The sequence below is a fragment of the Apodemus sylvaticus genome, chromosome 11 (assembly GCF_947179515.1).
Source record: "Apodemus sylvaticus chromosome 11, mApoSyl1.1, whole genome shotgun sequence".
In the NCBI taxonomy this organism is placed as follows: domain Eukaryota; kingdom Metazoa; phylum Chordata; class Mammalia; order Rodentia; family Muridae; genus Apodemus; species Apodemus sylvaticus.
Window position 1 is genome coordinate 2,372,088 of NC_067482.1, and position 21,870 is coordinate 2,393,957.

General features: G+C 42.1%; 1 protein-coding gene across 3 annotated transcripts in view; it reads right to left on the reverse strand.

The window, feature by feature from the left end:
• Positions 1 to 21,870, reverse strand: part of Btbd8 (BTB domain containing 8) — a 69,519-nt gene that overhangs the window by 18,529 nt on the left and 29,120 nt on the right. For all 3 annotated transcript variants that reach the window (XM_052198735.1, XM_052198734.1, XM_052198736.1), the window contains 5 exons: positions 20,677 to 20,766; positions 8,981 to 9,061; positions 8,253 to 8,349; positions 3,564 to 3,652; positions 2,467 to 2,569 (listed from right to left, as the gene is read on the reverse strand). In XM_052198735.1, coding sequence (XP_052054695.1) covers positions 2,467 to 2,569; positions 3,564 to 3,652; positions 8,253 to 8,349; positions 8,981 to 9,061; positions 20,677 to 20,766 — 460 coding nt within the window. The remainder of the gene's footprint in view (positions 1 to 2,466; positions 2,570 to 3,563; positions 3,653 to 8,252; positions 8,350 to 8,980; positions 9,062 to 20,676; positions 20,767 to 21,870) is intronic.

The window sequence follows — 21,870 nt, forward strand, 5'->3', positions numbered from 1 at the left end:
CTTTCCTCATCGGTGAAACTGAGATGACAGTTCCTGTCTTATATTAAAATTCACAAAAACAACAAGTGCTGTATGACCTGCACCCGACTTACGGGTACTACTAGTGCAGTAAATAATGCTTCTACTAAACCAAACAACAGCTGCAGAAACTCCCTTCATGAACAGGAGTAACTACTCAATAATGCAGAAAGCTAATACAAAACAGTAAGTGACAAAGCCCTTTGTTGGCCGAGACACAGCATTTAGATTACACAAGTGGCACCTCATGTCATTTCCCAGATACACTTAACGCTCACCTTCTGTGTAACATGGTCTCATGTTACTACCCAGGGTTTAATCAGAGAGACAGGATTGATTAGGAGTGTATGAGAGAAAGAGAGAGGCAGGAGGAGAGAGACAGAGAAGAAAGGAGGGAGGGGAAAAGGGAGGGCAGACAGACAGACAGACAGAGAGGCTTAAGGAGCCTTTATAAGTGTTGATGTAGCTTGAAGGCCACAAGAGAACACAGAAGGAAGAGGAAACCTCAACTGAGAAAATTCCCAGATCAGACTAGCCTATGGTACTTTCCTGATTGATAACTGTGTGGGAGGGCCCAGCTCAACTGAATGAGCAGTGCCACCTCTGGGTTGGTAGTTCTTCCTGTGCTGTCAGAGAGCAGGCTGAGCAGGCCATGGGGAGTCAGCCAGGAAGCAGTTCTCCTCCATATCCTCTCGCTGCATCAGCTTCTGCCTTGGGTTCTTGCCCTGGCTTCCTGTAGTGATGGAGTAATGTCTGGAACTTACAGTCCTCCCTAAGTTGGTTTTGGTCATGGATTGTGTGGTGATTCTAACTGGAAATAGACACAGAAGGAAATTCAAAAAGCAAACGTTATCACAGCCAGGCAACAAACATGTTACAATGCTGCATGGTCAGTCCCTCTCCCCTGTCAGCCTGGCACCTGAATGTAAATCTGTTGACTGTGCTTTATTCCCTAGTAGAAAGAGTAAGTCATGCTGCTTCCAAAAATGACACATATCACTATATAACATGCTAACCCTTTTCTTGAAAGAAAAAGCAAATTTCAAGTTCTGTTTATCTCACACTGTGATCCTCATTATTCTTCAAACAGACTCAGTTCTCAGGGTCTCTTAACAAATATGGAGGCATGAAGGAAACTGGTACCAGCTTGCCCTGGATGGTAGGGCAACAAGGTCATAGGTGAAAATTCAGACATCTGACTAGTCATCAGACAAACACTCATGTAGAAGGGTGCAAAGGCTGCACGAGTCTTGTACCACTGCAACTTGCAAACATGTCCAGATGTGATTTTCCTTATACACAATGGAGAGCTGCAGCCCAGTCTCCCCTTAGCAGTCAAGCTCAATCTATCACTTCTGCTTCAGGTGTGGATCTACAAACCAGCCAGAGCAGGGAAGTGTCAGCTGCCAGTTAAATGGAATCCTTGCTGTCTACTCCCAGGTGGACACATTCATTCTCTCTGGTGCTAAGAGCACTACATCAGCAGAGCCCAAGATTGCCCCTAAGGGAGGCAAAATTTTGCTAATGGGTCACCAGGAGCAATTTTGTGTGGGGCCATTCCCAGTTACCCATCCTGATTTCTGGATACAGAAATTTTGACTACAAGAAAAACAGCATCTTAAATCAAAGGCTGATTTAAGTACACACTGTATCTTAGAAGATACCACCTAAGCTTGGGCAGGCACTGCCACCTAGCTGGCACTGTCCTTCATCTTCTACAGGTCCTGCTCTGTTCCATCAGACTAGTAGTTTCAGGATAATAGGGACATTCATGAATTCAGTGAGTTACACAAGCACAAGCCCATTATGGTTTTTAATTTCTGTGAGTGAATTTCTTAGTCATTGTTGTACTGTGTAAATCACCAGGATGACAGAGTATACATTCATAGATGATAGTTTTAGCAGAAACAGTTAGTGAGGCAAATCCAAGTCCAGAGTGGATAACTGTTCTAATAAATACAAACATATCACCTCCATGAGGGAAGTGGCCTAATGTAGATACACCTGCCACCAGGTGGACAGCTGTGTGTCTTGGTTAACGGTGCTGTTGAGACACTTCAGCATGGTATTTTGAGTCACCCTGCTGATCTGGATCCCTGGACTGCTGGGCCAGTGCACAATCTTCATTTCTGGAACCCTTATGTTCAGTGACCTACCTCATAGCAAGGCAGCCTGTCTGACTGAACCCCAGACTAGTGACGTAAGTACTGAGAGTGGCTTCAGAAGAACAAGATCTTAGGGTGGGGGATCTCTGGTTTGGTCCTGAGTTATTATGACTGCCATCCTGCTTTTACAGAAACATTAACATTAGATTTCTGCATTCAAATCACTGTGAGAACTGCAGACTGAGTAAACTTTCTGATGTGCCCATAAGCACAAGACTTGCAAACATTCTGATGCACACGTACATAAGCACAGCTTATGTATGAGCATTCAGGCTATACTCACTAAGGATTGGATCTGCATACTGAGGCAAGTTTTCTGAATCTCAGGAGGAACATTTGCAAAACTTCTTTCCGACCAAAACCTTGCAAAATGACTTACAATATAGCTGTTAAAATAAAATAATCCAAGTTAGAAGAATGAAAAATTTTGAAGACAATATTTTTGTTTTCAATTATACAAAGAGTACCACATATTGTGAATGACTTTCACTTAATTTTATGGGCTCTAAGATAGACTTAATTATATTCCCTGTTAGAAATGTAGAGGACATGAGGTCACCATGCTTACAGATAAACACTGGAGAAACTAGGAATGTTAATTATGCAGAGGTATCTCCTCAGTGGAAGAAATAAAATATGTGTCCACACAGAAATCTGGGAGTGAGTGTTATTAATGACCCGGTGACCTTTGCTATATCTAGGGCCAGACCTCGCCCAGATCCTCCAGACTCTTCTCTAGCTCCCAGTTGATCAAGCCCATCCTTAGGGGGATATCACATGTACTTTGTAAAGGGGTTTCTAAGTAGCCATACGTTAAGCTTTACTGTGCACCTAGAGTTGGAATGACTATTGCCTGAACACTGTCTCCTAATAGAACTGTGTTTAAATATGCTGACAGTAAGCCACCTGGGGCCAGACTCCCACAGTGTGATCCAGTCAGGTCGAACCAAGTTTTCATTCTCATCTTTTCAAGGTTTGTTTCCTTGCTGGACATGATGTTTGCAAGGATGCTCACATCACGCCCACACCCACACCCCTGCACCCCTTCACCCAAGCCCATACCCACACTAACACCCACACCTGCATGCACAACTCATCCACAGAAACAGATACTTAAACCCATGTCAATTAGGTGCACATTTTTACATAGCCATGGCTCACTGTTAACGAAACTGACCCTACACATTTTAAGTAACATCTAAATCCACATGTTTTCTCAATTGGTACAACTAGCTAATAACTAACTCCTTGAACTTTATTGAAAACACATACCAAGATTAAAATTGCCCACAAACTTTGGAGGGTAAGAGTATGTATTATATATAGATGTATACTCTATATAGAGGACACACACTAACAGCAATAAAGAAGGTAACTTACTTCAGGCAGTCAGCAAAAAGGCTTTCCACTCTGACTGAATGAGCAATGATTAAGCATTCTAGAATGGATGCCCATGTTCCAGAAACAGGCTAAAATTGATAGAAAATATCATATTTAATCTTTTTAATTTACAGAGGTTGGAAGTATTTGGTTTATAAAGAAAATCTGATTTATATAAATAAACCATAAAACAAATACACACAATTCAAAATTTAATAAACTTGAAATTTTACTTTTTGGAGATCATGATGTGAAATTAAACAATCCAGATTCAGAAAAACAAGTATTACATGCTTTCTCTCACATGTAGATCTAATTTAAAGTTCATATACACCTGTATATATGTGTGTGTGTACACGTGTTTCTGTAGGACACCACAGAAAGAAGACTATGAAAAAATGAGGAAGGGGTCTGGGGGAGGGGCAGCAAGGGACAAGAAAGCACAGTAGGCTGTGCACAGCATAAAAGCCAAGGGGCCACAGAGGGGGGAAAGGTGGGGGCAGGGGCAGTGGAGGATGGCCTTTTGTTTTTAATTTGTTCATGCTCCCCCCCCCCAGAATTCTTCACCCCATACCCCTCCCCTTCACTTCTGAGGGGGTACTCCCCTGCCCCCATACCCCCCCTCCTGGGGCATCAAGTCTCTGCAGGGCTAGGCATCCTCTCCCACAGAGGTCAGCCCACACAGTCCTCTGTTACACGTGTGCCAGGGCCTCAGACCACCCCTGTGTGCTCTTTGGTGGGTGGCTCGGTCTCTGGCAGCTCCCAGGCTGTTTGTTTGTTTGTATGTTTTTTAAATCACAACAAACACTGCTGCTAATTTATAAGACACAGTTTGAAATACATTTACTTCCTACACTTAATTCTCCATCTGGAATTAACTAATTCCAGTGTTTTCTTAAAAAAAAAAAAAAAACCTTTCCATGCAAAAACCTATGAATAGATGTTTAAAGAGGCTTTAGTCACACTGTGGGGACAGCAGTAAGTGAACTGTAGCACCTCCATGCAATGGCACATTCAGAACAGAGGAAACCTGCACATAATCACTGAGTGTCAATACAAAGCCAATGTGTAAGGCCTGATTCCAACCACCTACTATTAGGTCCCAAACTCCAATCCCCCCAAAATGCATGCCCTCACTGTGCCCCAAACTGACAGTCTCGGCTTAACACAGGTTGGACTCTGACAGGGTTAACAGAAGGATTGCTGCACATAGAGCAAAGCTTCCTCTCAGCATTCTTCAGAAACCCCTGAAACCCGTCTCTGCCACCAGGACAGCCTCTTCCTTATCCCCTCTTACCTTGGCAAATGGGGCATGTAGCTCTTTATTAGCACACAACTGTGACACATCAAACCACAGTAACCTCAAGGCTCTGTGGGTTCCTATTAACACAACCACCTCCTGTAGACAGGCAGGACTTCCAGAGGAGGGAAAGGGATATCAACCCATCCATAAAATCTTCAGTCCAAAATCTGTCTTGCCTACAAGATGAGCAGGTATAAAGATGGACCAGAGACTGAGGGAACAGCCAACCAATGACTGGCCCAACTGGAACCCCATCCCATGGGAGAGAGCCAACCTGACAGGGTTAATAATACTCTGTTATGCTTGCTGCCAGGAGCCTAGTGTAATTGTCTCCTCAGGTCTCTCCATCAGCAGATGGAAACAGAGCAGAGACCACAGTGAAACATCAGGCAGAGCTCAGGGGAGTCTTGTGGAAGGGTAAGGGAGAGAATTGAGGAAGCCAGAGGGGTCAAGGATACCACAAGAAGACCTACAGAGTCAACTAACCTGGGCCCATGGGGGCTCAGAGAGACTGAACCACCAACTGAAGAGCAAGCCTCCCTACACATTTGTAGCACATGTGCAGCTTGGTCTTCATGTGCGTCCTCTAACAAATAGAGTGGGGACTCTGTTGCCTGCCACTGATCCTCTTCCCTACCTTGACTGCCTGGTTGGGCCTCAGTGGAAGAAGAGGCTCTTAGTCCTGCTGGGACTAGATGTCCCAGGGTGGAGTGGTACCCAAGGGAGAGGAGAGGCTCTGACTTCTCTGAGGAGAAAAGGACTGGATAATGGAGAAGGGATTTATTTGCAAGGGTAAGACTGGGAAGAGAAGGGGGAGGGGTATACAATTGCGGTTATGTGAATAAAATAAATTATGGAAGAAAAACACAGACACACAGGCTCACACATACACACACATATACATACACACAGATATACAGAGAAACACACACACAGAACCACACCACACCACCACAGGCACGTGCACCAAAGCCACCAGCTTCTCTGGCCTGCAACCCCTGCCCCACCACCATGGCTACCCTAAACTTTCAGGTTGTTCCTGGTTAAAGCTTCTTCTGCACCTGAGCGACCTGCTCTTTATAACAGGCAATGCTTTCCCTGGTGTTTTGTTGCTCCTGTCTCAGAGAGTTAGCCATGCCAGCACTGTGGACTGCCCTGTTGAGAGACAGCCATGTGGCACTTTCACACTTCCAATAATTTGCCCAAGGAGAGGTAAAGTTAGATGGTTTTCCTGTGTCCTTTCTTATGCCTATAAACCTGAGAAAACCAACACTCATTTGATAGTTGCAGAACAAAACTTCGTTTAAAATGTTTCCCTCTAAACAGGTCAGCAATTTCAAACTTTAAAATTAAGAGCTACTGCTAATGTGACCTTTCAGTTGTTAGGATGGTATCACATTAGTATTTAAGACCCTAACGTAGGGCTTGGGGTATAGCTCAGTTGGTAGAGAGCTTGTCTAAAATGCAGGAAGCCTGGGGTTCAAACCCTAGCACTGTTTCGAACAGGCATGCTGGTGTATGCCTGTAACTCTAGCACTGAGGGGCGAAAGCAGGAGGCTCCTCTTAGCTTCATCATGAGTTTGAGGCCAGCCCAGGACACATGAGATCCTATCTCAAAACTTATTAAAACCAACAACTGAATGTAGCTATTTTGCTTTGCATATTAATGCTTTTCTTTTTAAGTGTTATGTATTTATTTTCAAGACAGTTTCTCTGTGTAGCCCTGGCTGTCCTGAAACTTATCCACCTGCCTCTGCCTCCTGAGTGCTGGGATTAAAGTCATGGCACCACCACTGCCTGGGATTATGTGTGTGTGTGTGTGTGTTTTACCGGTAAAGGCCAGTCACTGTGATGCATAAATGAAGACTAAAAATTATTTTTATATATGGTAACATATTCAAAGCCTCACTTATGAAGATATATATTAAAGTCTACAAAGCAGTAATGTTTGAGAATTAGCTCAGCAGAATCAGGAATCGTCTTCTCAAACACTCATTATCAGAACAACCCAGTTTACAGTAAATGTAAGCATGTCCCACAGAAGGACATGTCACATGTCAAATATGGAGATGTTTTCAGTATCCTAATAGAAATAACCACCCCCTTTGTTTTCAGACACTAGAACTAAGAAGTGCTGATCTTGTGGTTCTCAGTTGATGGCTGGGTTCTCACATCATGTGCAAGCCCTCAAATCCATTAAAGTGTAGGCAAATGATCTGTCCAACTAACAAAACACTAAGTGTATTACTGAAAGTATAATACAAGGAGCTGCATTTAACTCAAAACTCACGAACATATTAAAAATAGAGAAACATGTAAGGATTACTTATAGACGAGAGTTTTACAATGTAGACAAGCGTAAATCAGTTTCTTAAAGAATCTCAGCTCAGAATGGACACTAACACATGACATTTTTTCCCAACTATTACTTTCAACCACATCTGTCAAATCTTTTTTTCTAGTAGAGTGCTACTTTAATACTTCTGAAATAACTGACCCAAGCCTTTCCCTCTTCCCAGACTAAACCTGTGGCCGGAGAGATCTAGAATGGAATAAAGCAGGGCTCTGATCCCAGTCTGCTGTTCTCTGGGTCCGACTCCTGTGGAAGGGGCCTGCATAGCTACGAACTCCTTATGTGCTTAAGCAGGGACTGAGCAGGTAGGGAACCGTTCTTCCATTACTCTAATTCAGGGGATAGAGGAGGTCCTATTCAATGCAAAAACAGATTTACATGTTATTAAAGTAACCAAATTATAAGTCAGACAGTGGGTAATAGTGCTTCAAATACCTAATAAGAAAGAAACACAATATAAACAATTCTTTGAAGAGTTTTTGTTCATTGTTAAATAAATTTACGCTCAGTAAATTATAGAAAATTGGAAAAATAAGAAAAGTATAATTATGTGAATTAACTTACATTTACAAAGTATATTAAAGAATGGAGGCTCTAAGACTAATGTACAAAGGTTTTTTTCTTTAGACAGTAAATTTATGCAAGCCAAAACATGCTCAAACTGTCAGACAAGGGCTGTGCTCAGACACGGCAGAGGGAAGGGAGAGAACCAGCAAAGCCTCTGTGGGGCTCTGGGAACAGCGGATCCGGGAACAGCTTTCCTGTCTTGTATTGCCAAACTCAACATGAGACCTAGGTGTATACTCTATCTTTGAACTATACAAGATTTTTTATATGCTGTCAATAAATTCCCATGTCAATTTGACTTTTCTTAAAATGATTACATTTAATTTCTGTTTTTTATAAGCATTTCTTGTGCTATTTTTCAGCAAGAGTACTCATTAGCTAAATTGTAACATTTTTAAGCATGACTATATTCGAAGTTCAAATTCTAACACATATTAACTAGTGATTTGTTAGAATTAACAATTACCTTTTGAAAGAAATTACAGTAATCTCTTCTTAAAACATAGATTGCTACTTCTCTTAATCCTTCCAGTCCATACATATCAGCCACGTTCAGTATCTGACTAAAATAAACAGATATTAACTGATAATTCTCAAATGTAAAATAAAAGAATAATGCATAGTAATTTCTTGATAATATAGTATGTGCAGAAAAAAGAATCTGAATTATAACTCCAACTTTTTGCTTTACATAGTTAGGTCAAAATCGTCAGTACTGACATACATGTGCTTTGAGGTGAGGAGGGAGCATGTGGAGATGTCTCTCTCCCCTCACATCTCAGCAGCACACAGAACAGTGAAAAGCACTCTAAAGGCTACACTCCTTAAGGTTTATTTTATGTGCAGGAGTGTTTGCCTGCATCTATGTCTGTGTACCACATGCATGGCTGATGCTCTTGGAGGCCAGGGGAAGGCACAGGATCTTTTGGAACTGGAGTTACAGATGGCGAGCCTCCATGTGGGTACTGAGAACTGAACCAGGTTCCTCTGCAAGATCAGCAAGTCCTCTCAACCCCGGAGCCATTTCTGCAGCCTCATACTTACTGTTTTTACATATTCCCCAAATATAATCAAAATACAGCAAAACAGACAATAAAAGTGAAATTTCTACTTCATTGATTCTTTGCAAAATAGTTCAACAAAACAGACCCCACACAACTTTTATGTTTAAACTTACCAAAAAGTAATACATACCCAACATTTGCCTTTTCTGGAAAATCCAATGTTCCCCCATATATAAAGTGCATCATAACATTCATTTCTGCATGGGTTATACTGCAAGAAGAAAATAACTTTCAAATTTAATTGGTACCAATGGCACATCCTATTTCTCCATAAATTTGAAGTGCGAACTTCTAGTCTTCAAATACCATGTAAGTATTTCATTAATTTAAAATCAGCAGCTAGACTGGGCATGGTAGTGCATACCCTTAAACACAGCATTTGGGAAGAAGAGGCAGAAGGATCTCTTCAGTTCAAAAGTTTTGTCTATGTAGCAAATTTCTAATCATCCAGGGCTACACAGTGAAACCCAGAATCAAGAAAAGCACCAGGGCTGGAGAGGTGACTCAGTGGTTAGAGCACTTGTATGTATATGTGGTATATATACACACACATATATATTCATACACATAAAATCTAAAAAATTAGAAACAACAAAAATAACCACAGAACCTATGGATTTTTATATAAGTTTAAAATGTTTTATGATTAGATTTTTTTTACTCTCTGAGAATTTTGTATATTTTTATCATATTCTGTCCCATCTTCTAAGGCCTCCCAAATTCTCCCCAATTTTGTGTTCTTTTTCTCTTAAAACAGCCTAAGCCACTAAAATACATGGCATAATCTGTGTTGTTCAACTGCTTCTGAACATGCGCCCATCCTGGAGTGTGGTTGATATACTGTCACTCCATTGAAGAAAATCGATTACACTTTTTCTAGCAGTCAACATGTGTGTAAAACTTCTTGGGTAGGGTTGGACTTTGTGCTCAATTCATTTTCTTCATGATGGAGTCTAGTGTGGTTTGGGCTGGGGGTGTCTTGTGCATGGTGTCATAGTTTCTAGAAGCCTGTGTGTGGATCCGATTGGTTATGTCTGGAAATGATGTTTCCTTAAAATCATGCACTGCTTCTGGCTCTTACAATCTTTCTGCCCCCTACTCAGCATAGTTCTCTGAGCCTTGAGGGGCGAGGTGTGATGAAGATGTCCCATCCAAGGCTGGGCACTCCAAAGTGTCTGTCTGTCTGTCTGTCTGTCTGTCTCTGCCCTGTTGTTGTGGGTCTCTCTCTGATGAGGGCCGAGCAATGCACAGGCATAGCAGTATGCCATAGGAGCCATTTTATTGCTGTGTCAATGTTTTTCTTTTTGGCCCCATAACCTATCTAGTGTCAGGTTCATTGACAATATCAGTATCTGTTCCACCTCATGGAGTTGACCTCAAATTTTAGAAGTGGCTGGTTACTCCCTAACATTCATACCACCACTGCACTGGATGTCTGTCAGGCAGGTCATAATTATAGCTTTGAAGGCTCATGACTGGCTGTGACAGAAGACTGTCTCCTTTAGCTGGAGGTACAGCGTCTTTAGCACTCTGAAAGCTAGCCAGTGGAGGGAGGTGAAGCTTCCAGTTGAGTACTAGCTACATTTTGCCATGGTATATGCTGTAAGTATGCAGTGTCTTCAGCAATAGGGCCTTACTGTCAAGTTGTGGAGGTTAATCAGTGATACTGGTAATATCCTTTAGCATCTAGGGAAGGTCTAGGGACCCCTTTGGGGAAAGACTCAAAAAACACGTGACCCCTTCACAGTACTGGGACTTTTATTTGGCATCATATGGTATCTAGCAGGTTTATTGTCTTCCTCATTATATGGTCAGTCTTTTAAAAATCGGTTTATGTGTGTATATATATTAGGAAGCTTCTACAATAGGTTTCACTTGGCTTTTCAAAAGCCTTTGGTGTTAGCTATCCCTCCCCATATTCTGCATGCACCCTGTCCTCCTGTCCCCGACCATTTCGCTCCACTGATCTATCTTCCCAGTAATCGATTTATAACCCCATATTCTATGCTCCCTCCATCCCTCTATTCCACCTGATCCCTTGCTAGCTACCTAACTTCTGTGAGAACTCCAAATGAAGCACACAGATCTAAAGCATAGATGCTAACATCACACGTGAGGGAAAACATGCAGTATCTGTCTTTCTGGTCTGTGTTCACTCATTCAATATGGCTACTTCTAGGTCCACCCATCCACCAGCAAACTTCATTTTAACAGCTGAATCACATCCCTGTGTACCGTGTTTTATTACCCACTCATTAGCTGTGGATCTAGGCTGTCTCAGTTTCTGGGTAGAGCAGCAGTTAGCATGGATGAGCAAGAAAGTGTCTTTGTTGCAAGATGCAGTCTTTTGGGTATATGCCTAAGAATGGATTTTTTGGTAGATTTATTTTCAGTTTTTTGAGGAAATAACACACTGATTCCCATACTGGTTGACAAGTTTGCACTCCCATCAGCAATGGGTAAGTGTTCCTTTTACCCCAAATCTGTACCAGCATGAACTGTCATTTTTTCTGTTAATCTTGGCTATTCTGAGTGAGGAGAAATGTAATCTCAGAGTGGTTTTAGTTTGTGTTTCCCTGGTGAGTAAGGATATTCAACATTTTAAAAGTATTTCTCAGCCATTTGTGAAAGCTCTCTTTAGCTCTATACTCCATTTTTAAACTGGGTTATTTGTTTTCTTGGTATTCAGTTTTTTGTTTTTGTATATTATAAATACTAACTTTGTCAGATATATAATTTAGTAAAAATCCTTTCCCATCTGGTAGGCTGCCTCTTTACTCAAAGGAGAGTGTCCTTTGCTTTACCATCTCACAATGCCCCATTTATTGTTGGTCTCAGTGCCTGTGCTCTGGGGATCTTGTTCAAACAGTACTTTCCTGGGGCCAATGAGTTCCAGCCTCTTCCCTACATTCTTTTCTGAGATTCAGGGTATCTGGTGTGATGTTGCGGCTCTGATGCATTTGGTGTTGGTTGGTTTGAATGGGATAAGTGTGGATCTCCTTGCATTCTTTCACATGCAGCCATCCACTCTGACCAGCACCATTTGTTGAAGATGCTGTCTTTTCTCCAGTGTGTTATGAGACTCAGGCTTTCTATTCTGAATACACTGATCAATGTGGTTTTTTTATACCAATACTCTTCTATTTTTATTAGTACAGTTCTGCAGGACAACTTGAAGTTGGGATGGTGATAATTCCAATGGTGCTTTTATTTTTCAGTATTATTCCAGCTAATCTCTGTGTGTATGTGTTTCTCTATAAAGTTAAAGATTATCTTATCAATTTCTGTGAAGACTTGTGTTTGAATTTTTACAGGAACTGTGCTGAATCTAAAGATTGCTTTTGATAACATGGCTTTTCCTTTTCTTTTTTTTAAACATGTCTTTTCTTTCTTTTTTTTTTTTAAACTAAATTAATCCTACCAATGCACGGACATCCACTTTTTAGTATCTTAATTTCTTTCTTCAATGCTTTAAAGTTTATATTATACAAGTCTTTCACATGCTTGGTTAGAGTTACCATGGATTTTTTTGTTAGGTCATTGTAAGTTATTATTGTTTTCCTGAATTCTTTCTCAAACTGTCATGTGTATCTAGGAAGGCTACTGATTTTTGTGAGACAGTCTAGTGCACGGCTGAAAGTATTTATCAGCTGTAGAAGTTTCCTCCTGGGGGTCTTTTAGGTAAAACATCATATTGTCTGCAAATAAGAATGCTTTGACTTCTCCCCTTTTTATCTATAGCCTTTCATCTCCTTCAGCTATCTTCTTGCTCTAGCTAAGACTTCCAGCATTGTTCTGAACACATATCTCTTGTATCCTTAGTCTATCCAGGACTCCTTATCATAAAAGTATGTTTGATTTCTGTCAAAGGATTTTTCTGCATCTTCTTCCAGACTTCTTGAGTTAGAGGGGGCTTGCGAGGTGACTGTCACACACACAATCTCTCCTCCGCACTTTTGACAGACTTTGGCTTTACTTAAAATGAACACGTTTGTTCATTAGAAGGGCCCTTGCTATAGAAATTTCTTAATTACAACTTATCAGAGGGTCTAGCTTGGCTGGTGTCCTGACCAAGTGAAAGAATAAAAACATGACTTCAGAATTTCTATGTGTGCAAAGTATGGGACTGACTAGTGCTGACGTGATAACCTCTACTCTGGCTTGAATACAGATTGTTCACTCTAAAAGTCATTCCTTACCACGGAAAACTCTCAGTGATACTCACCCAGATACCAAAGTAAGCCTTGCAGTGATCTGACAGAGAATGGGCCTGAGGCTCATATATTTGAATGTTTGGTTCCCAGTTGGTGGAGTGTTTAGGGAAAAATAGGAAGTGCAGTTTGCTTGGAGAAATATCTCTTTGGTGGGCTTTGGGATTTCATATGCCCAGGCCCAGCCCCTCCCTCCCTCTCTCTCCCTCCCCCCCTCTACCTTCCTCCCTCCCTCCCCCCTCGCTCTTCTTCCTGCTTGTGGATCAAAGGTAAACTCTTAGCTGTTTCTCCAGCACCATGCCTGCCTGCCTGCCTGCCTGCCTGCCTACCACCACGCTTTCCACCACAATGGTCACAGACTCACCCTCTGCAACTGTTAGCAAGACCTCAATTAAATGCTTGCTTTAATAAGTTGTCTTGGTGGTGTTGTCTCTTCATAGCAAAGAAAAGTGACTAAGATGGCCCTTGGGGGTGATCTTAGTCCTTTCCGCCATTATATCCTGCTGTTAACAACTCTCTTAAACTGATATATATAATCCCCTCACCACCCTGCTTTATACCTTCTTACTTTCTCCCATCCACAGGAGGAAAGTGTCTTCTCATGCCATTTCCTGCCTGAAAGCCACTTGCATTCCATTTCCTACACTGCCATTACAAGAATATTGCAAAACACAGCAAATCTTTTATAGTGTCCCACACACAGAGTTCCACAAGCCCACAGAGTCCAAATTTCTCGGCTTCTTATACAGCTCTTTATCACAAACCTCCAGTTCTCTCCAAAGCTGTTCTGACACAAATGAACTTCTTCATTTTCTAAACCTGAACCATCTATATCCCTCACACAGCAACACTGTAAGTGTGCACTGCAGGCTGTGTCTCCTGTGTCCCTCACACAGCAGTGCTGTAAGTGTGCACTGCACACTGTGTCACCTGTGTCCCTCACACAGCAGTGCTGTAAGTGTGCACTGCACGCTGTGTCTCCTGTGTCCCTCACACAGCAGTGCTGTAAGTGTGCACTGCAGGCTGTGTCTCCTGTGTCCCTCACACAGCAGTGCTGTAAGTGTGCACTGCACGCTGTGCCTCCTGTGTCCCTCACACAGCAGTGCTGTAAGTGTGCACTGCACGCTGTGTCTCCTGTGTCCCTCACACAGCAGTGCTGTAAGTGTGCACTGCACGCTGTGTCTCCTGTGTCCCTCACACAGCAGTGCTGTAAGTGTGCACTGCACGCTGTGCCTCCTGTGTCCCTCACACAGCAGTGCTGTAAGTGTGCACTGCACGCTGTGCCTCCTGTGTCCCTCACACAGCAGTGCTGTAAGTGTGCACTGCACGCTGTGTCTCCTGTGTCCCTCACACAGCAGTGCTGTAAGTGTGCACTGCATGCTGTGTCTCCTGTGTCCCTCACATAGCAGTGCTATAAGTGTGCTGTGTCTCCTTGCACACCACTACTAATTCCACCTAGAAAATAACAATTTAGTCAATAGCGTAGCTTAAGTGAGCAGATTTAAAGCACTATTTATTCCAGCTAACATGTAATCAGACAAGTACATTAGTATACTCAGTTAAAAAGAAAGCATCTAAGGTCAGACTACCACACACTATCATCTGAACTCTGCTTTTGAAAGTTTCAAGTTCCTGTACTTGTTGATGGGAAAAGGGGATTTCACTCTCCCCTCTATCTGTTCATTTGTCTGCCAATTTATGCTTATTATTTATTAATAAGCAGGCTCTGTTCTAGACTTAGAGGCTTATAGTCTAAAGCAGACTATAGTCAAATTCCAAATTCACAGCCAAAAGCAACCTCTGTAAGATTTTGATTCATAAAAATGGAACTGCTTGGAAAAAGTATGAGTTTATACATAAAAGATTCTAAAAGCCCCATCAGGACACTTCTACAGCTGATAAACACTTCAACAAAGTAACAGGATACAAAATTAACACACAAAAATCAGTAGCCTTCCTACATACAAACAGACTGAAAAAGACTGAGAAAGAAATTTACAATAGCTGGGGTGTGGAGGATATACTGGGATAACTGTAACCAAACAAGGGAAAGCCTGGCATAGTAAAACTTTTACACACTGAAGAAAGAAATTGAAGAAGACACCAGAGCAGGGAAAGATCTCCTTCTTAAAGACAGAGCAACCACACTGCAAAGAGCCACACTACCAAATCAATCTACAGATTCGTTGAGCTTCCTATCAAAATTCCAACATAATTCTTCACAGAAATGGGAAAAATAATCCTAAGCTTCATACACAAACACAAAATCCAGGATAGCTGAAACGCACATGAATAGCAAAAGAGCTGCTGGAGCAGTACTGTCATCCTCGATCTCAATTTGTACAGCGGAGCTGGAGTGATAAAGACAGCACAGTACTGGATAGCAACAGTCACTGATTAACAGAATCAAATTGAGATGCAGACATAAGTCTACCTGCTTATGGACACCTTGGGTTTGTTTTGTTTTTTAAATAAGCTAAAACTACACACTAGAGAAAGGTAGCATCTACAACAAATGGTACTGGTCAAATGGTGTGGCATGCAGAAGAATGAAAATAAATCCCTGTTTATCACTCTGTACAAAACTTAACTCTACATAAATCAATGTCCTCAACTTAAGGCCAGATACCCTGAATCCTGAATCTGATAGAAGGAGAAGTGGGGAATAGGCACAGGAAAAGACTTTCTGAACATAACACCAATATTGCAGACATGAAGAACAACAATTAATAAAAAGACCTCATGAAGCTGAAAGGCTTCTGCATGCCAAAGTCTGAACAAAGTTCAAACAAAGTGGCAGGTCACAGAACAGGCAAGATCTTTACCAACTACATATCCAACAGACAGTTGATATCTGTAATATATAAACAACAAAACACTGGACATCAAAAAAAATGACCCTATTTAAAAGCAGGGTTCAGAACAAAGCAGAGAGTTCACAAAGGATTAAACTAAGTTGAGTCCTCAAAAGATGAATGGCTGAGAAAAATGTAAAGAAATATTCAACCTCCTTAATTATCAGGGAAATGCAAATCAAATCTACTTAGAGATTTTGACACCAGTTTGTTACTACTCAGAATGGTCAAGATCAATAAACCAAATGACAGCTCATGCTAGCAAGGATTTGGGAGGTGCAGGGAGGAGACTCATTCACTGCTGGTGGGAATACAAACTTGTACAGCTACATGGAAATCAGTATGGTAGTTCCTCCAAGTTAGAACAAGATCCACCATCTGTTTGATCCACCAAACAGATCTGTTTGTTATCCACCAAACAGATAACCAAAAGAGTTATCCAGCTATAACTCTTGTGAAGGCTATATCTGCTGGCAACTTGACTTCATCTTCATGGGATTTTTCTTAACTAAATCATTGGAAGGAAAAGATCTAATTTTAATCTGGATCTTTTGAAGTGGGAAGACCAGCTGAGATACTCACCTTCATGGACTGAATAACTGTTGGATTCTTGTGCTTTCTATTGGTAGTCATAGTTGGACTAACAGGACCCCAGCCTGTAATCCAGTCTAAATCCCCTATGTGTATATAATCATTTTACTGGTTCTGCTCCTCTAGAGAACCCTGACAAACACACCACTCTTGGGCATTTGTCCAAAGAATGATACTATATGTTTATTGCTGTTGTATTCATAATTGCCAGAAACTGGAAAGAGCCTACAAACCCATCAACAAAAATGTAGGCAACAAAATGTGGTACATTCATAAAGTGAAGTATTTAGCAGTTAAAATGAAACTATAAAATTGGCAGGTAAATGGATAATACCAGAAACAATTATCCTGAGTGAGTAAGCCAACCCAAAGAGATAACATTGGATGTCTTCTCTTATATGCAGAGGTTAGCTTTTAAGTCTTCAATGGGCACGTTACAAACTGTATAACCAAAGAGGTTAGATATAGAGTGAGGGACTAGGAGGAGGGAAGGACTTCCCCAAGAAAAGGAAACAAAATATATAGCTATGAAGAGATAGGGGGAGGGGCACTGGAATGGGAGGATCAAATGGGGTGGCAGAGGGGGTAAGGGAGGGAAAGTGGGTAGGGACAAGTGACAGCAAGGGCCATGAGGAGTCACACAGAAACCTACGTCTGTAGAAATATCCTAAAACACATACAGAGTTGAGAGAAGTCTAAATGAGGTCACCAAGTAAGTGGGGAGAGGATGCCCGACTAGACACCTTTGTCACCAAGCAGAACCTCCAGTGCCAGGAATGGGTTACGTTCTAGGTGAGTTGTTGGCTGAAGCCCTTTCCTCATCCCATGGAAATTCCAAACTTCTCTGGCTATTTGGTTGACTGAAGACAACCCTCTTCTATCTCATTTGAACACAGAGGAGTCAAACTTGTGTTTAACCAGAGCCTTCCTCCCTATGGCACTAGAATATACTCTGCATGCTACCAGAGAAGAAAGGTAACCATCAACTACAAGCCCTGTGTTGTACAACGCTGATTGGCTTGCAAGATGCACTGCTGCAATAGTAGCACAAATGTTGTGGGAGTGACCAACCACTCTGACTGCATTTAAGGCCCAGTCCACAGATGGAACCCATGCCTGACACTGCTTGGCTGGCTAATAACCTGAGACAAGATAGGCCATGGGCCTAGGGGAAAAACAAATACCATAATTCTGCTAAAGAAACACAGATTCCATTCCAACCATAGATTAGAGCCTAGCTCAGCCATCATCACAGGTGCTTCCTCTTATAGATGGCACTAATACAAAAACTCCCAGCTGGACAAAATGCAGTGACAGACTTTGGAACACTCAGTCCTAAGTGGGATGTCTTCATTGAACCCCTCCCCTGAGGCTTGGGGATCTATGTCGGACAGAAGGCAGAAAGGCTGGAGGAGCCGGCAGTAATGGATGACTCCAAGGGAACAGTATCCTTCAACTATAACAGAAGAGATGCCTGTATGAACTCACAGAGACTGACAGCATGCATAGGACCTGCACAGCTAAACCAGACGGGCTCTCAGTGCTGAGGCAGAGAAGGGGACAGGAGCGTCCACCCCTAACCAAGCAGCTATCTGAAACTGATACCAGCATACAAAGAGAATTGATTTCTCCAATAGTCTCATTGGGTATATTTACCACACTTAAGGGTAGGCCCTCTGTTCAGCAGTGGAAACAAACTCAATGGTGTGTGTGTGCACATTTTCATCATGGTGGGGAGTATGGTGGCATACAGGCAGGTGCTGGAGCATAGCTGAGAGCTACATCCTCACACACACACACAGAGACAGAGACAGAAAGGTGGAGACAATAGGCTGGCAGGCAGGTGGAGACCTGACTCGGGCTCAGTACCAGTGACATACTTCCTCCAACAAGGCCACACATCCTCATCTTTCTAACGGTATCACAAGAGTCCTACTCCCGGGTAGTTAGGCATTAACTGTGAGCCTGTGAGGGCCTTGTTACTCCAGCCACAGGCTGTGAGGGAGTCTAGGCTCTCTGAAGTCGAGGCAGTGTGCAAGTGAGATCGAGTCTCTAGAGCTCTGGTCCTCTTTGGGGATTTTTTTTTTTTTTTTTTGGATAGTAATTTTTATAGACTTTTTTCTCTGGTATTGCTTTGTTTGGGCATTTTTTTTTGTCTTAATGTTCTGCTCTGAGTGTCCTGAGCTTCCGCCTGATGCCACAGTGATGTCTGGGCTCACCTGGGCCCCTTGCACTACTGAGGGGCATGCCCAGGTCTGTGGTCTGACTGCAGCCAGTCTCTGTTGATATCTGTACCACCAAAGACCATGCAGATGTCAGTGGTTTGTATGCAGCCTGGACCCATGCTTTTGTCTGTGGCTTTTGCTGCCTCCAGTGGTCCACGGTCCTACTGAAGCCAGGAGTTGTTTGTGATCTGTGCTGTCGACAGACACTGTGTGAAAGCCCACAATCCATACTCCCACTGCTGTGAAGAGCAAGAAGGCTACTTTTGCTGTGATATGGATTACTACAGATGCACAGTTGATAGGCAGGGACATGGAAGGCTTCTGTGACAACAACCACGCCATTAAGGCTCTACAAAAACAGTAACAGCCTAGACAGGAGGGTGCAGAAGAGAACTATTTAAAAGTGTGATGGGGATATTGATGATGGGGATGTTGGTGATGGGGATGCTGAAGTGTTGCTCTCCTCAAGCGATGGCTTCTGGTGGGGCCCAGGAGGGGAGGGGCTCAGCTCTATTTGAGAGTTTAGAGTTGTGTTATCTATATTGTCAAATACAGATAACACAACTTGATCTTGTTTACTTTTCTTTTTACCAAAAAAAGTGGGGAGGCCACAAGGGTTGGGGGCAGTCATGGAAGACCTGGGAAGTGACTGTGATCAGGTGCATGATGAGGAAATCCCAAAGAATCAATATAAATATTTTTTTTTAAATTGGACTTCATGTTCTGTAACAATGTCATAGACTCATTTAATATACAAAAATCTGTATAAAATATAAAGAAAAGTTTACAACAATTGAATAGATCATAGAAATTCTAGTTGATTCATTTCTAAGAGAATTCTGAGAGACATAAAAATAAAAAGGCATGTAAAAAAGTTAGATTATAAATCCAACTAGTATTATTCTTAATTTGAATTCTCACTGAATTCAGTTTTACCAAGATATATTGACAGTTTTAAAAGTAGAGGCTGAAAGTATATGAAACAGGCCCTAAACCAGTTTCCAAAATTAACACAAAGCAGCTACTCCTGAAGCTAGGTGGCTACTACCAGTTCAACCTCTTTTATTCTCCGAGGACATTTTAAGTTCACCTCAAAGGAAAACATTTTATCAGTCTGGCAGACAAATCTTTCAAGTTGTTTGGGGGTTTTTTGAGATGTTTAAATTTTTATTTATGTGTCTGTGTGTGCTAGTGTCCTTGAAGTCCAGAAGAGGACATAAGATCCCCATAGCTGGAGTTGCAGGCATCTGTGAGCTATCCAACTTGGGTACTGGGAATTCCCATGGGGTCCTCTGGAAAGCAGGAAGGTCTTTGACCACTGAGCAGTCTCTCCAGCCCCCTTACACTGTATTTCAACAGTGATAACAAATGTCAGCAACAGGCATGCCTTTTTACTCCTCTTACCCACAGGGTAATGAAGCCTTAAGGCTGCCAGTTCAAATATCTCATAATCTGAATGTGTCCGCTATGAACTGACTGTGTCCTCCCCAAATCAGAAGCTGAAGCTCCAACCTTCAGCATACAGAGAGGAGGCCACTGGAAAGAGATAAGCTTAAATTAAGCAGAGGCTAGAGCCTGGGTAGGACAGATGAGTGTTCAGAGAGACACAACAGAAATCCTTTCAGACAATACAAATGGCAAATGGCACATGAGACACAGAGAGCAGATGTCTGCAGGCTAAGGAAGTGGTGATGAGCCCTGAACCTTCACAAGTGGGAGAACTGGTCTGTGGTACTTCAGTCTCTCAACTGTTTCAGGGCCTGAGCAGATTCATGTCAGACCTTGATTACTACATGAGCTCCTCTGCCTTTTGTTTTAGAAAATGTTATGTCTGAAGTTCTACCTTCTAAGACATGTTTCACTGAACACACAGGAAGAATGCTGTGTGTAATGTCACCAGTAATCATGTATGGTTACACTGACTCATAAAACATGCGTACTTACCCTTGAAGAGTCACACATTCTTGGAAGCTTTCAGCCCAGCAGCCACTCAACATTGAGGCAAAATACCTGGACCTGGCACTTAAAATGGCCCTGAGGAGAGAGGGTGGAGACAGATGAGCATTTACAAGACCTGTACAAATGCAGGTCTTATAAAAATTTTCATTTCCACTTCTTTCAACACAATCTTATTTGTCTTGTTTGTAGTGACTGATAGAATGCCTATAACAAAAATTATAAACAGTTATACCTACACATTTTGTTTGTTTAAAACATTAATTCAAAAACCAGTCTTGATAACACACACCTGTAATCCTACACTTGGAAAGCTAAGGCAGGAGGATCCAAGTCAACTTAGCTACCTCATGAGACCCTGTCTCTAAACACAGAGTAAACAAGTTCAGATCAGTAAAACACAAATTATAGTGCCCTGATTATCACTTACACTTTTCTGTTAAAAGCTCTTTATATTTACAAGACTAAAACAATATGCCATCTAGAAATGGAGGAACAAGGAACCATAGGTGCTCTTATTGTGTGTGAGTTAAAGGAGTGAAAGATGGGTCTCTGTTGGTGACATGCTGCTGTCACTGTTGAAATACAGCCTTGTATAAACAGCAACAAGAAAGGGCTGAAGAGATAGACGGCTTGGTGTTTGAAAGCATAGGCTGCTCTTGCACAGGCCCTAAAGTAGGTTCCCAAACTCACAAAGCAGCTGACAACTATACACTGCTCCAGATCTAGGGCATCTGACATCCTCTGACAGCCTGGGGACACCAGGTACACATATGGTGCACATACATACATGTAAGCCAAACACTGATACACATGAAAGTAAATTTTACAAAAAGGCAAAGACGTGGAAATCACTGTAAATCAATATTTTAAAGACAGACTTTTCAACAGAGGTTCTGAGCTCTAATTCTGAATTCTCTGAAGTTGCATTTGGCAAAGGCTGTATTCTAGGCCCAAGGAAATGACAAAAGAGATTTTCTTCTTTTCAAATAAAATATCAACTATTTATTCCCAAATTCCCACTGAATTTATCTATATTGGGTTTTACTCTAAGTACTGTGAATGCAGCATCGAGTCCTACATATGGAACCGTGTACACCCTGGTGGAACATGGGCAGGACCAGTGGAGAAGAGGTGGGAGGGGAGGGGGTGCGCGCGCGCGCGCGCGCGCGCGCGCGCACA